Below are 15,258 nucleotides of genomic sequence, written 5' to 3' on the forward strand. Positions count from 1 at the left end.
GTAATAATTGCTTCGCGTCGTCTGTCGACGACGTCATATCCGGACGAGAACGCAATTTACTCCATGCCATTGCATGTACATTGTACACATGATACAGCATTAGAACAGTGACCTGATGTTTTCATACCGGTACTGCGCTCGTTAATATCAAGCCATACAGTTCAATTTAATATTGAAACGGTGCGATTTGTTCAGATGTAACAGCAGAAATGGGCGCATGCCGCGACCTTGTCAGCAGAAATCCACTTCTTACCAAATATACCCAATGGCTTCAAATTCGATATTGGTGCGCTCGTTACCAGTCTGATCGATCGAATTTAGCGGGGTATAGAACGTTCCCCTTCAAACGAATCGAATAAACTCGAAATTAGTGCCACTGACAATCTGGTGGTGCATCAATATTTGAGAACTTAATTTAACGTCGTGCACTGTACCAGTCAGTAACCAATTATACTGCAAGGTCGCAAGGGACATTGCGCGACAATTCAAGAATACGAGTCTATCAAGCAGACAAGAATGAATTAATACACAATTTTAATTGATTATTAGAAATTGGAAAGCGCCCATCCAATCACTGATTGCCCTCTTATATTCAACACCAGGACAGGGTTCGGATTAGGACACCGCATGGACTAGCTGGCATCGCGGCAATTGGAGGCTGTGCGGACTATAATAGCGCTCTGAGCTCCTTCGATGTATTTCCCTATTCATGTTCGTAAATCGTTACTGGAGTAAACGATCGTGCGCTTGAATGAATTTCAATTCATAGGCAAAAACGATAACATACTATCCAATTTGGCGCTACGATTAAAAAACTATCAACGAAGAACGTGTATTTGCTAGTCCAATTCTGCAAGGAGACAATGTTTCTCGGCGTGCGGCATGCGCGCCTCTAAATCAACATGTGATGTGCAGTGCAGTGTGGAGCAATGTCATGGTTATATCCTGTGGTACCGCTTATATATTCGTCTCATTACTAATTAGGTATATTGCTCCTCTCACACAAGCATCAATCCCGTTTTGTGACATGCATGGTTTTCATTATTTTTCGAACCACGCAATTGGCCAATGGAGTTGTTCTGATTACGAATTTCAGGGTATATCTATAATACAGTAATTACGGAGTAAGCGCGGCAAATCCAGCCTACCCAGGTTTGGCGCATGTGTATAATAAACAATTAAACATGGTTACTGGTTAGTAGGGATGGTGTGAACGTGATGTTCACGTTCTCGTTCTATGTGTAAACCTCGGAAATTTTGAGGTTCACGTTCACAAACTAGCCTTGGTAGGTTCTGCACTGTGAACCGTTTTCATATCATCGACTGGTCGCTTTCATGGCACGGCATATTGTTTACTATCAATCGCGATTACGCAATCTCACTAATATTACTGAAATAGGAAAACGAGACAATTCCGCAGGCGTTACGGACGGTCGCGTATTCCCGGCAAGAACCCATTCGTCGGTCAAAGTAATCAAAATAGCTAGCTTAAATTCAATCCAAATTATATTTTAGAAATGCAACCAGCAGTGAATTCATACGCAAGTTTTATATTCTTCCATTAAACACAGATAAAATAATTCATCGTTAAAATTTGGCAGCGTACAGGATAGCACCACATCTAAAAACTATTCTCAGTCAGACTCCAGCGTTCTCATATGAACTCTATTCCCTCGTACTTGAAATCGCCGAGACATTCATCATCCAGCATGACATCTCCATCGATGGTGAATACTGTGATGAAAGACTTTTGCGAGTTGCTCAGTTCTTCAGACTTGATCGCGACGATAACGGTGTCGTCAGTGCCGGGTAAAAACTTGAAAGATGAGAATCCGTGAGTGGGAGCTAGAGTTCCTTTAAAAAATGTCTTGCCATCAATCAATCAATCAGGTTTAGTAATATTTTCATCGTTTCAAAACATCACAAGACTGCGATACAATGAAAAGATAGGAAGGTGTCCAATGGGAAATCAATAGAACCAGACTTGGACAATATGTCTAATTAGAGCGAAATGCCGGAAATCTAATTTTAACCTAATTAGTGAAATGCTTCTTAAACCTAATTCCAAGCTAACTTCTGAAATATGTATGTGCTCTAATTTTAATGCTACGAATGAAATTTCTAGTTTCACTGAAAATGCTACAGGAGAGAAGTGTATAGTGCGCAACAAGCCAAGCTCGGTGTACACTACATTTGTCATCCTCATCATGCTCCTAAATTCAGTAATTCCAATTTAAATCAAATTTGAAAAAAAGAAAACTGAAGAGCCATAATTCTAATTCTAATCTATGTTGAAAAATCTGAAAGTTTCTAGTTGTCGGACGGAACTTTGAGTTTGATATTGGGAGTTTAATTTTGAGGTTGGCCCAATGACAAATTTGCAACTCGATATGGAACGGCTGTAAAGCAGTTCAAATAAATGCTCTACAGTTTTCGCAATGCAGCTTTAGCTAGCAGATACCATACTGGGTATATCGGTGTTATCGACAAGGGGGGGGGGGGCTATAGTTATCGGTTTTAGCGATATCGGCTCAAGAATCCAATATAGTTCGGGTTCCAATTGAGAGCATGAACCATTTGTCAATTTCGAATGCATAGATTTGAAATAAATCATTTTATTTACACCATACCAATCGTCGTGCATTTGATTTGAGAGAAATCCACGTTGCATCTCAACAGCACATTTCCGCATTTCGTGGAGTCATCGCCGCGACCGAAAGCTTCCTTGCTGACTTTGCGAGGAAGGAAAATCCATTCCTTGTGCACCTCACTCCACGCGGCGGACTCGTGTATGGCGTAGCCTAAAGACAGACATTGCCTTCCGTGACATGCCAGCTCTTTTTCGTTGCATGTGTTTCTATAGTATCATCTTTTACTTTTCATTCAGTGTGCATGCCTCCTCTTCACATCGCCTAGCCACGGTGGGTGTCTGATTCCATGGACTACTCCTTCCTATCTTTTCATCGTAACCCAATTTTTGTGGTGTATTGAACTCATAAAAATTGCTAATAAACCGAACCGTACCGAACTGCACCCTTGGCACTATGCTTGGTTGTCATTTCGTATCAGAGTATGTTAACAAAGTGGAATCAGTCAGGTACAATGGGTCTGCTGGTCTCTGACGATTATTGATTGATTGATTGATTGATTGATTGATTGATTGATTGATTGATTGATTGATTGATTGATTGATTGATTGATTGATTGATTGATTGATTGATTGATTGATTGATTGATTGATTGATTGATTGATTGATTGATTGATTGATTGATTGATTGATTGATTGATTGATTGGTTGGTTGGTGATTGGTGTAGTTACATAGGATTTCATTCATATATATATATATTATAAGCTACCACCCCGTGACCCCGAGCATATATTTTACGTGAAACAGAGAGTCTGCCCAAACGTATTTGTAGATAGCATTCTTGGTGAACTGTTAAAGCGCGCCCATCGAAACATTTTCCGTCTCCAATATACCTACTCACTTCCTAGTATGGGCTAATTGACAACTGCAGTAGGCACGCCATCACCGTACCTATTTATCATAGGGTTAATCTGAAAAGAGGACAATTTTTAAAATTTCCAGACTTCCAAAACCGGAGGAAAATCCTCAAAAAAGGGTAATTTTTTTCGACATTGTGGTCGTTTGACTAAAAAAAAGGTTGACGTTCCGGCACAGCTCCCGAAATACCCGGCGGAGCGTTCCTTCAGTGCTGGTTTACTGTATCTAAGTCGATTTTGCGATATATTTATTCAAAATTCATATGGTAGCTAGCGCTGGGCACAATGATTCGAGTATTACTCGAATCTGAATGGAGTATTAATTTTAATGATTCGAGTCGAGTAGTAAAAGACGATTTTTTCGAGTACTGAAATTATACGCTCCTAGCAACTGAAAGTTAATTTACTAAAGAGCATTATAGTTTTGATACTATTTTCCACTGTAAGCCTTGAAACCTTGATTAGCTACGAACGTTACTGGAAAATAAGACATTTCCGAAGTCATGATCATCAATCGTCAAGAAGTGCTATGAAATGGGTATGGTCGAAAAAACACCAAAGTATGTTTCATGTGGCGCATAATAGGTATTATGTTCTTTGTGGTGGCATAAAAGGTACACATATGAGCTTTGACATAGTATATTCTGTTGTGACGTCATAACGAGTGATACTCGAATACTCAACTCAACTCGAAGCGTAATAGATGATTCAGAATCGAATCACTCAGGTAATCGATTTTGCCCAGCCCTAATGGTAACCCTAATTTATTATAATTATGCATATATAAATATAGTACTTTTAAATTTCATATCACAAAACGTTTATGAGCTGCATGACGCGAACTGCATCGAATCAGTCTCTTCCGCGCCGAGTAAAATTTGAAACCCATGCGTGAATCTATGCGAAGATGAATAAATTGGAAGGTGAATTGTTAAATAATAACACGCCGTGAGCCGCTCTTTTATCACCGGGGATGTAGCTCAGATGGTAGAGCGCGCGCTTAGCATGTGCGAGGTACCGGGATCGATGCCCGGCATCTCCACTTTTTGATCGACACTGAATTTTGGTTAAACGTGAGTCGGATTGCATTTCAGCAATTCACAATTTTAGACCGTAAATTATAATCTAGTTGCCGATGCATTTTCGTTCAATTTCCGATGCATTACACCTATTTTGGATACTTCGTTCTCGCCTTGAAACCATCCCACTGATCTTAGCATTCAACTATAAATATATCTCTAATTATAACTATATCCTTTAATTCAACAACGTTTAGCACAAGGCTGCGCTGGGCATGTAAGCCGAAATGACATTTCTATCACATATTGATGGACCCGCAGATCTGTCATAAAATTGCTATGATATCGCTAGATACGGTCGAAAAATACTAAATTAACTCTATTGTAGCGTAGGCATTATTTCGTAATCGAATCACTGAGCTACCATTCCTGCTACTCTGAATTGCGTATCTAAAATCTCACGCTCTCTCGAACGGGGATGTAGCTCAGTGGTAGAGCGCACGCTTTGCATGTGTGAGGCCCCGGGTTCAATCCCCGGCATCTCCAAGTTTTCGTTTTTGCATCAAATTAATTTTCATTTCGACGGGATTGACTCTATATCGGCGGTATCTTTTTACCATCAAGATTTCTACACAATCACGGCTTGCCAATATAAAGCACCATTAGCTAAGTTGGATGGCCGGTAGTCGCATACTTCTATATTCACTACCAATGTTCCCTCTAATTTTTGACGAGTCTGCGCACACTCACCCACTCACTGCGCAGACCCTTCGACAACAGTGCGTAACGACTAAAATAAGGTCATCACTTCGGATAATTTGTGCGCAAATTATTTTTTTTCTGTGGGCAGAGACCATGTCAGCACTGCGCAGCTTAGAGGGAACATTGTTCACAAGACAGTGCAGCTTCATAAGCTTTTACTAAGGTATTGTTAACTAACATGCACTGAAAATAATGATGATGATAATGACATGAAGATATGAATTTCAACTGTGATATGGGTAATAGTCGTTTCTCTAGATCAATCAATAGAATATGAATGCCCTAGTGCAGCGGTTCTCAACCGGGGGTCCGCGAAGCGATTTCAGGGGGTCCGCGAGGCCTCTAAATTTTTTAAATGGTTGAAAACCTAATTTTTATTTTATTTTTCAATTGGAGAAAGCATGAGGCAGTTTCGCACCACAACTGCTAAAACCTCGTGACTCATATCATCATAATAATCGTCTGACATGAACTATCGTAGTGTGGAAATTCATTTTCATTGCCAATTTTCCAATAACCTACTGATACAAACATATTGCTGTTTAGAGACGTTTTGTTGGGGTTTGAGGAAAGAGTAAAAATATGGAGATAGTAACGTCAATCAGGGTGACTTCGCAATGTCTGCGAAACCTTCTCTATTTCAAGTTTTAAATCTCATCAAATTAGTAAACAGTCGTTTGAAATAAAAATTTCCGAAGTATTTCCCTAATTTGTCCCAATGCAGGGATTGAAACCTCTCCACAAAATCCATTTTATCCTGTGATATACATAACCACCATTTGAACAGTTTCTTGGAGGTACAAAATTTCAATATACAATTGAATAGTATATTGATATTGAAATAAACCCGAAAATTTTCGGCTGACACTCGTCATAAATCGGACAATGATATTATTGATATACCTGCTCTTAAAGCTCAGCCATCAGATTTGGCGCATTCTTATTGCGGATGCCCTATCGACAAGATTTTTTTTTATGAACAAGGAGTGTTTCGTTGCTATCAAACATTACGCTCCGATCCTGAAATTAATATCACCAGATATATTGGCATGCAGCCTTGTCTTGTTAATGTTCAATATTTCAATGTTCATGGTCGAAAATGTTTGCTCGTGAATATGTATGTAAACCCGAACAGAACAAGTCGTTTCATGACAGTCTTTCTCGGGGTGGAAAACTTGGATCCATTATTTGGCGCATAAAATTTGTTTATACTTTTAGATTAGGGGTTCGCTTTGACGGTAGAAACTCTCTGCGGGCCGATCAAAATGCCGTCGCGGGCCGAATCCGACCTGCGGTTCGTATGTTGCCCGTCCCTGCGCTAGATGCTGGACGTGATATGCTCATAAAATATATGTTTCTTCATTTTGGTGCCATAAATGTTGCGATCACACCAAAAGTATCGTTGGAAGCGTTATGCTTTAATATTGCATGATCGTCCATCTATCTTTGCGGAAATGGTTTTCGGCATTCCTCGGTCATATCAAAACGAAGACGCGGATTTTCAAGACACGACCACGTACATTAAGAAATACAGCAGCAAAATTAGCTTTGGACTAATAAAAGTCTACCAATTTCTACATAAATAGTATGATGTTATTTTCAAGAAAAATCATTATTTTGCTGTTTATCACAAGCCTACAGTTCATATTTGCACAAGACAGATGAAGGTTTCGCCATAGTAAAGCTAAAATTGAACTAAAACTTGAGGGGGTCCGCGAGGGTCCGTGACGGTCAAAAGGGGTCTGCGAAGCCAAATAGGTTGAGAACCACTGCCCTAGTGAGTCGAACGAGGAGAATTTCATGATTCATGATATTTTCATGATAAATATAATGTGCAAGTCGCAATATCGTACATTGGGAACAAACAACAATCTTAACCTTAACGGCCTATATAGTAGCTGATACAATTATTATGGCAATGGATGCACTAACCTGGAAATGGACATCCCAAAACTCTGCGCATTGCATCGTAATTCGATCCCCAATCGATATGCCTGACTGCGCCCTGTCAATACCATTTCCAGCGTGATTATTTCTCTACACTCACTGACACATGTGAAGCAGAATCGTTTGGCCTTCATGTTTTAGGCATACAAAGGCTAACTGCTGTAGAGGACTTGAAAATCTTAATGCGTGCGGATGAAATGATGCAACATAGCCGTTGTGATTATGAAGTCACCATTGTCAGCGTATATGATCGCACGGTGTGGATTAGGTTGGCGGTATCCTACTCGTCTTCACCTAACCTTATTCATTTTAACTGTTTGTGTTGAGCTGTACTGAAAACATCGAAGCGATTCCAAAATTTGACATGTTGTAGTTGAAAAACGGCACGGCTATACGAATCGTATCTGAAAATCTACGCTACACCACTATACAAACAAACGAATACTCGAAAACGTTACTTACGCTAGAATCGATTTCTTTTATCCATTTCATGTTGCAGTGAATTATTTTTCCCTCTTTAACGACTTCGTTCCCATGACTCCCGATCAGAAGTCGGCCATCTTTCCGAGTCATCCATTCTCCTTTGAAACCTTGTAAATTTGTCTGGTGATTATTGATTATATATACTGATTTGACTATGCAGCTATCTATATGTGATCACAAGTAAACTGTGAAGGTCAGGATTGGCGAAAATCAGTGCTCACTAAACACTGCCCATTGTGCAGTAGGCTACGCCATTTAACACACATATCTAATTTATGTCAGCTGAATGCAGGCTACTAATGAACAAGATACCCTATCAGTAACTCCTAACTATCTTATCTATGATCGCCGCATCGCATACCCGAGTTCTGATAACCGTTGCCGTCAGCAATTATGACTTTCGGAATCGCAATTCCATCACGCAGATGATACACGATGCCAGTTTTGTCGCAGATCGTGTATAAAGATCCCTCCCACACAATGAGTTCCGACAATTCCATGCCTCTCATTCTGAAATGCCGACAGGGGTCTTGAGTATAAGCCCATGGGTTGCTGCAGTGGGATTAACTTACCCGAAAGAATATCCGGATTTTATTACCGTGGCTGTCTCTGAATGTATTTCAACAGCGGCTCTTTTAAGATTATTATCGTACGTTAAGCGACCAGTTAATAAGAGACTCTTCCAAAGAGGATGCCCATCTTCATCCAATTCTAAGAACGCGGAATTTACAAGCTATGGACATTGGTTGTCTCATGTTATTGCTGAAATTGGATATTAAACCACAGACATACACATCATGCATGATTACAGGATGTTCAATAAGTCGACAGGCTTGAATAATAGGTAAAAGGCCTAACGACCCCGTTTGATCACCACAAAATGAACAGGCAACTACCATATCCGTTTACAGCCATGAATCCTTACAGCGTGAATCACAGGCACCATATAGCTGCAGCTGCAGTAGATTGTCAAACTAGGGTTACCCTATTTTGAAATCGGGAAAAGAAGGACAGTTTTTACAAATCATACAAGTCAGATGACCGGACCAGAAAACTGTTTTTTTAAAAGATTATTATCGTACGTTAAGCGACCAGTTATAAGAGACTCTTCCAAAAAGGATGCCCATCTTCATCCAATTCTAAAAACGCGGAATTTACAAGCTATGGACATTGGTTGTCTCATGTTATTGCTGAAATTGGATATTAGACCACAGACATACACATCATGCATGATTACAGGATGTTCAATAAGTCGACAGGTTTGAATAATAGGTAAAAGGCCTAACGACCTCGTTTGATCACCACAAAATGAACAGGCAACTACCATATCCGTTTACAGCCATGAAACCTTACAGGGTGAATCACAGACACCATAGCTGCAGCTGCAGCTGCAGTAGATTGTCAAACTAGGGTTTCCCTATTTTGAAATCCGGAAAAGAAGGACAGTTTTTACAAATCATAAAAGTCAGATGACCGGACCAGAAAACTGTTGATTCTAAAATTTGTAGGCCTACTAGAAATCTTGTTCTGTTGACTAAAAAAAAGTCATCTTTCCGACTCGACTGCCGAATTACCCACTTTTAATGATACTGCTGTGGTGATGACTAAAAAAAAGGTCATTTTTGCAGTCCTACTCCCGAATGACCCGCCCGAGTGTCCGCATTACAGATTTTGCGTCATTCATCGCGTTTTTTAGTTCAGCTTGTCCATTACCCTGGCTGCCAGAGCTGTATAAATGAGGACGGGTTTCCAAAAAGTAAGACATTTAGGCGTCATCGGAGGACATTTTCGATTTCCTGAAAAATGAGGAAAATTCCTCCTAAAGTAGAGCATATGGCAACCCTAGTTGAACATTATATTATGGAGCAACTGAACTTTACTAAAACTATAAATTGGTGGGGCCTAGGTCGTGATTTCGTTCACCTTTAGAACGTTTGTCCAAATCTGACACGATAGCGATCTTGAACTCACTCACACCTTCCATTACTTCAACAGGACTGCTAGGCAGAGAACCCGCAACCATCACCGATGCGCTGGTCGCGTGTCAAAAGACTAATAAATAACTACAATCATACGCTCCGTTCAATACCTGCGCGGATATGCATTGTGAATTCATTGTTACGCCAAATTATTGCGGAAGATATGGCATATGTTATAAGGGTGGTCCATAGCGACGGCGATTGGCGAACAGGTCGATGTAATGCTGTAATGCTGTAACACTTATATATATACAAGAATACTTCCAACGCGTCATAATAATACGAATGTGTCCAGGATTTATTTCGGCCCTACTTTCGCATACCATGAGTGACAGCCGTTGCCTGGCCTTATTCCAGACACAGAACTATATAGGTAGAGCGATAGGATTCAATTTTTTTCACTCAACCTATCACGAAAGTCAACCATTTCAGCCGGTTCTGTTACAAATAGTAACTGACATTTGAGTATAATAAAGCATTACTATGTTGTGATGCTAACCGGTAGCCTATTAGACCACTGACTACCAGGGGCGGGCAAATAACATGCGGTTCTTTAATGATTGCAAATGCGTTTGGCTATTGTGCTAGAAAGATGGTGTGAACGTGAGGTTCACGTTTGCGTTCTGTGTGTGAACCTCGGAAATTTAGAGGTTCACGTTCACAAACGAACCTTGGTAGGTTCTTCACTGTGACCCTTTTTCATCTATTACAACTTCACTTCTTTGGTTGAAATTTATTGCATTTCAACTGCGGGCCACTCTGTGCATGGTACTGACAGCATAAAAAAGATCAACACCGAACAAACATGCACCTTGACAATCTCGAAACTTTTACTTGCTTTTTTACGAAAGTTTGCTAGAAATATCCAGCTTTCCGTTTGTGAATATTTAGTAACTCTCTGCTGTGAGCCTGACCCGCAATGACACAACATCAAGAGCCAAATACAGTACATGTAGTCAGCAAATGATGCGTTTTCACCCAACCAAGGGAATGGATATCGTTGTGACGTTGTATGATGTAAAAAATCTAATAAAATCTGTACGATTGTGGTGTTGGCTACTGCTGTATAGCTTGTTGATGAGGTAATATCGGTAGCAATAGCAAGTAAACCCGTTTTACACTCTGCTCAATATGAACGCCGCGATACTCATAGACGTCAAATACATTGTCCGGTATGGCCTAGACCAGAGGTCTAAAACACGCGGCCCGCGACGGCATTTTGGAATTTCAAGTATTCAACAATAATTCAAGTGCCTTATATCTTTTTTATACATCGGAACTTAAAGTGCACGCTCAAATCCTCTGATATCAGACCAATCTTCAGTAGATTTTAAAATACTCAACATAAAATTGAGGCACGCAAAATCTCTACTAGCTGCAATATTATAAACCGACAGTTTTACATGTCATGATGCATCCTCTCGCATGATGTCTATAACTCAATAATTAAAAAAATATATGCTAGGCACAAATGCAATTTTATTCAAAAATTTGAAAGATATTTTCCGTGTCAAGTGTGAATAGTACAATAGTAAATTACATTTCCACAATGTTTGTGGAATGCCTATCTGCAAGCTCCCTTCAAATAAGGCCTATCCCTATTATTAATGCTGCGGCCCGCGGCATCATAAAAAAAAAACTAGGAAATTGGCCCGCGTGCACATTTGAGTTTGAGACCTCTGGCCTAGAACGTGAAGGCGTAGGATTATATTCCCTTGCAAGTCCTCGTCGAAATTGTTGGCTATGCGACGGAAGATTTTATGGGATTATTATGTCATTTGATTGCCCCAGTTGATACATTTCGCGAAGGTTAAAACGTCAATATGTATTTCAGAATTGTGGCATTATGTGGTCCGAGTCGTCGCTATGCATCGTGTAGAGGAGATGTCGTACCGATGAGACACTGGGATCGTAAATACTTGAAAAATTCTCCGTGATAATCCCATGATTACAGATCGCGAATTTGTCTACAATGGCATGCTGACAGAATCTTTCCTCACATGTAAGAAAATCGACTTGCGTGAGTTATGGGGTCTGTGACAAATGATGTACGTTTTAGGGGGTGTAAAATAAATTTGGATCGACGTATACATTTTCTATATCACCTTCCACACTAACAAACCAGCCCTAATTTTTGATGTGAAGTATAGGTGTTGTATCAGAGTATATAATAGCACATATTTTTTAATTCTATACCAACCTCGACTGGACGATTTTCAATTCAATTACAATATTAATAGGGTTGGGGACCATCGTACCATAGCCAAATCAAGCAAAATAGTTGGACCAACTCACCTAACAACAGAAACACGGCTACATAGAGGCTGTAAATCATAGCTACCTATGATGTTTTATCGCTATAACGAGGTATTTGAAAGCCAAAATGTCGATTTGCGGGTAATATGTAGCCTATGTGGCATTAATTTTGTAAATTTGGGCGTAAATCGAAGCGTGATTTTATCCCAACATTCGAGTTGATGTAATCTGTTTTATTCTTGAAGGTGGCGAAGAAACATTCTTCATTGACTTGCTGTAGCTTAGATTATTATACACAATAAAACAAGTTGAAGAAAAATTGAATTTTTGAGCGTATGTCTCATAGGTCCCGTGGACGTGTGCCTTTCGACCCACCGGATGGGTACCGATGATACGTTCGAGCAACAAATTTTAAACGTTTATAAATATTTTATTAAAAGGCTTGATACTCATGTAAATGTCCGCGATAGGTGGAGCTTGAGTCAAAGTGTTGAGCCGGCAAAAGATCTGTCATTCTCGGCTGAAGAGTTGAGGGCCAGAGATCATTTTGCAATTTTTGATCCATCGGTACCACAGCTCCCCTGCATCAATAAAGGCGGGTGGGCAAACTTTCGAGCTCGCGGGCCGCATTCAACATCTGAATCCATTCGCGTGCTGCACTTTATAAAATGGGATTATAAACCAAAACGTAATACTGGTATTTGATTATATACATGGAGATAATATATGGGCTCATTTGAAACAAACCAAACATCGCTTTGATGATATCGTACACACGTCAGAAACATAGTGGCGAGATTTCATAGGCTGGCCAACCTCAATAACGAATTTGTCAAAACTAACTAATAAACCAATGATGATGATGATGATAGAGATGAAAGTCGGTTGTCCCGATTCTTAGAGTAGGATTGAAATTTAAATCTGTGAGCAGCGATCTCTTCATAGATTTACTAATTCCACTTTAGTTCAGTTCCAGGACACACAATACTGACAGCATCCAGGGATGTATAGAACTGCTATATATCCCTGACAGCATCATAACCATGTTAGCTTCAAACACGCTTCTACTATGTGTAGACAAAATATGAATGCCCCAATTCTAAGCATACATAGAATGAATCTACCTAAGATACGCGCGAATCGTTTTTTATAAGCACATTACTGCAATAATTAGAACTATATAGAGTGGCCAAATACAACAAGAAATATCATATGATCATAAACGTCATTTTATTTTGAACTATGAGCTGCGCACGATACCCGACAACACTTCCCAACGACTAATGAATCGATATCGGGGCTAGCCAGACATGTTACTAGCTAAAACATTATCTCATCCTAAAGATTTTTCTTGTGGGAACGTCCTATGCCCTTTTCTAAGCGTATCTGTCTTGGCAGTGTCTGGACCATTGCACGTCAAGACAATATGCTTATTGATATCAGCAGACTCTCCAGTCTCCATCGATGGAATGATGTTGCCAACGCCGAAGCCGTTTCAGCTAGTGTGGAATAGTGTTGTTCAGCACAGGCGAATAGTATATTTTGAAACAACAACAATAATTCGAAACTGAAATTAATTTTAGCATTTCAAAATGCTTCATTTTGCGTATTTCCAAAATCACAAATCAGACCGCCGGCGGTGATTGAGCCAAGCTTGGTGTACAGATATTAACCATTCTCATGGTTATGGAAATGCACTGAGACTTGATATGAACTGATTTTTGCTGTATTTATTACATATTCACAATTTCATTCGATTTCCAAGTTCTCGCGAATTTAGTAATTCTAATTCCTATTTAATTAAAAAAATGCACATCTCTAATTCTAATTCTAATCTAGTTTGGAAAAAGCTGTGTGGCTCTTACTCTAATCTAATTTGGAAAAACTTGTATAGCTCTAATTCTAATTCTAATCAAATTTCAAAAAACTGCTAAGCTTTAATTCTAATCTAATTCGGAAAAGCTGAAAATTTCCTAGTTGCCCAAGTCTGGCAACCAGGATGCTAGCAAACCTAATGGATAGTTTGAAGGCATGAAAGGAAATTCAGACAAAATCAGAGCAATAATTATGAAGTGTATGTAAATCGCGCGAAAAATTTTTTCAGTTGAGCTCAGGTTCGCGCCCCACTTCAGATGTTTTCATGCCCCCAGTTTCAGAACCACTGTCTTAGAATTATCATGGTGAAATATACTAAGAAAAAGTTTATTCAAGTCCCTGCATTATTTCGATTTTTAGTCCGCATTTTATCAATATTTAAAAAAAGTGTCTTTAGACTCTCGCGGGCCGCATGGAACGGTGTTGCGGGCCGCATTCGGCCCGCGGGTCGTAGTTTGCCCAGCCCTGATATAGGCGATCACTTCACTGAAATGTAGGGTTAGAATTAGCTGATGTAACGAGGTTCACGTTCGCGTTCACGCAGAACCTTTCAAAAAGGTTCGCGTTCACACGAACCTGGACCTTTCAGAGGTTCACACCATCCCTAGTAGAAAGGTTTAACGGTTAACCTGATGATAAATTGATGCATTTTATCGCGTATTAGCAATATGCTTTTTATTTTCGTGTTATTTCTTTCCTAATAGTTTACTTAAAGCACTTGTAAAATTTAGGGGAAGGCGGCGCTCAGGACCGTAACAGCACTTCGTCAAACGCTGATCTTGTGCCCCAATGGGTGATAAAACAAACCCACCAGCCCCCTCTTTTCGGTGTACGTCATCACAACAATAATGTCCTTGTTATCGGTGGTAAGGGATCTGGCGCAGAGGTGGTCAAAGTAGTCAAGAAAGCTACTCAAGTAGAAGTAGAAGTAGCGACGAAAAAATCTACTCCAGTACGAGTAGAAGTACTTCTTTCGTAAGCAACCTAAAACTACTTGAATTAGAAGTAGAATTGACTGACTTTAAATCTACTCAAGTGAGTAAGTAGTTTTGAAAATGGTCGTAATTCGTTGGCATTGACTGTCAAAAGCTGCAAATTGAGGTACGTGGAAGGTGTATAGAGCTCGATTCATATTGATATATCCCAGGAGGTTTCAATGTTTGACAGAATAAGCAGTCGTCCATATTATGGGACATAAATGATAGTATTGATATGGAATGCGATACTAATTCTTTGTTTACTCGAACACCGCGTTTTAGATAATATGGCATGACCCCCCCCCCCCCCATCCCCATATTATAAGGCTCCAAGTTCAGTCGAAGAGCAATACGGAGAAGTTGTGTTGGATACGGCTTTAAAACTTTGCGCAATTGGTATACGTTAATTAAAAATATAGCAGCTCGTGAAATTGCCATATAGTGTATAGCTTAA

General features: G+C 39.7%; 1 protein-coding gene and 2 non-coding genes across 3 annotated transcripts; 2 read left to right on the forward strand and 1 right to left on the reverse strand.

The window, feature by feature from the left end:
* Positions 1–1,534: 1,534 nt before the first annotated feature.
* LOC145441933 (soluble calcium-activated nucleotidase 1-like) lies at positions 1,535–9,872 on the reverse strand. Its single transcript, XM_080319886.1, has 7 exons — positions 9,641–9,872; positions 8,290–8,428; positions 8,079–8,227; positions 7,697–7,824; positions 7,220–7,292; positions 2,631–2,801; positions 1,535–1,854 (listed from the first exon to the last, which is right to left on the reverse strand). The coding sequence occupies exons 1-7, from the start codon at positions 9,738–9,740 to the stop codon at positions 1,655–1,657; spliced, it is 960 nt and encodes a 319-aa protein (XP_080176012.1). The 5' UTR covers positions 9,741–9,872; the 3' UTR covers positions 1,535–1,654.
* Trnaa-agc (transfer RNA alanine (anticodon AGC)) lies at positions 4,476–4,548 on the forward strand. The gene has a single exon. It is a non-coding gene; the product is annotated as a tRNA-Ala (tRNA).
* On the forward strand, positions 5,000–5,071 carry Trnaa-ugc (transfer RNA alanine (anticodon UGC)). The gene has a single exon. It is a non-coding gene; the product is annotated as a tRNA-Ala (tRNA).
* Positions 9,873–15,258: the final 5,386 nt, after the last annotated feature.

The sequence above is a fragment of the Botryllus schlosseri genome, chromosome 6 (genome assembly GCF_051294905.1).
Source record: "Botryllus schlosseri isolate E-star chromosome 6, Bs_hap1, whole genome shotgun sequence".
In the NCBI taxonomy this organism is placed as follows: Eukaryota; Metazoa; Chordata; class Ascidiacea; order Stolidobranchia; family Styelidae; genus Botryllus; species Botryllus schlosseri.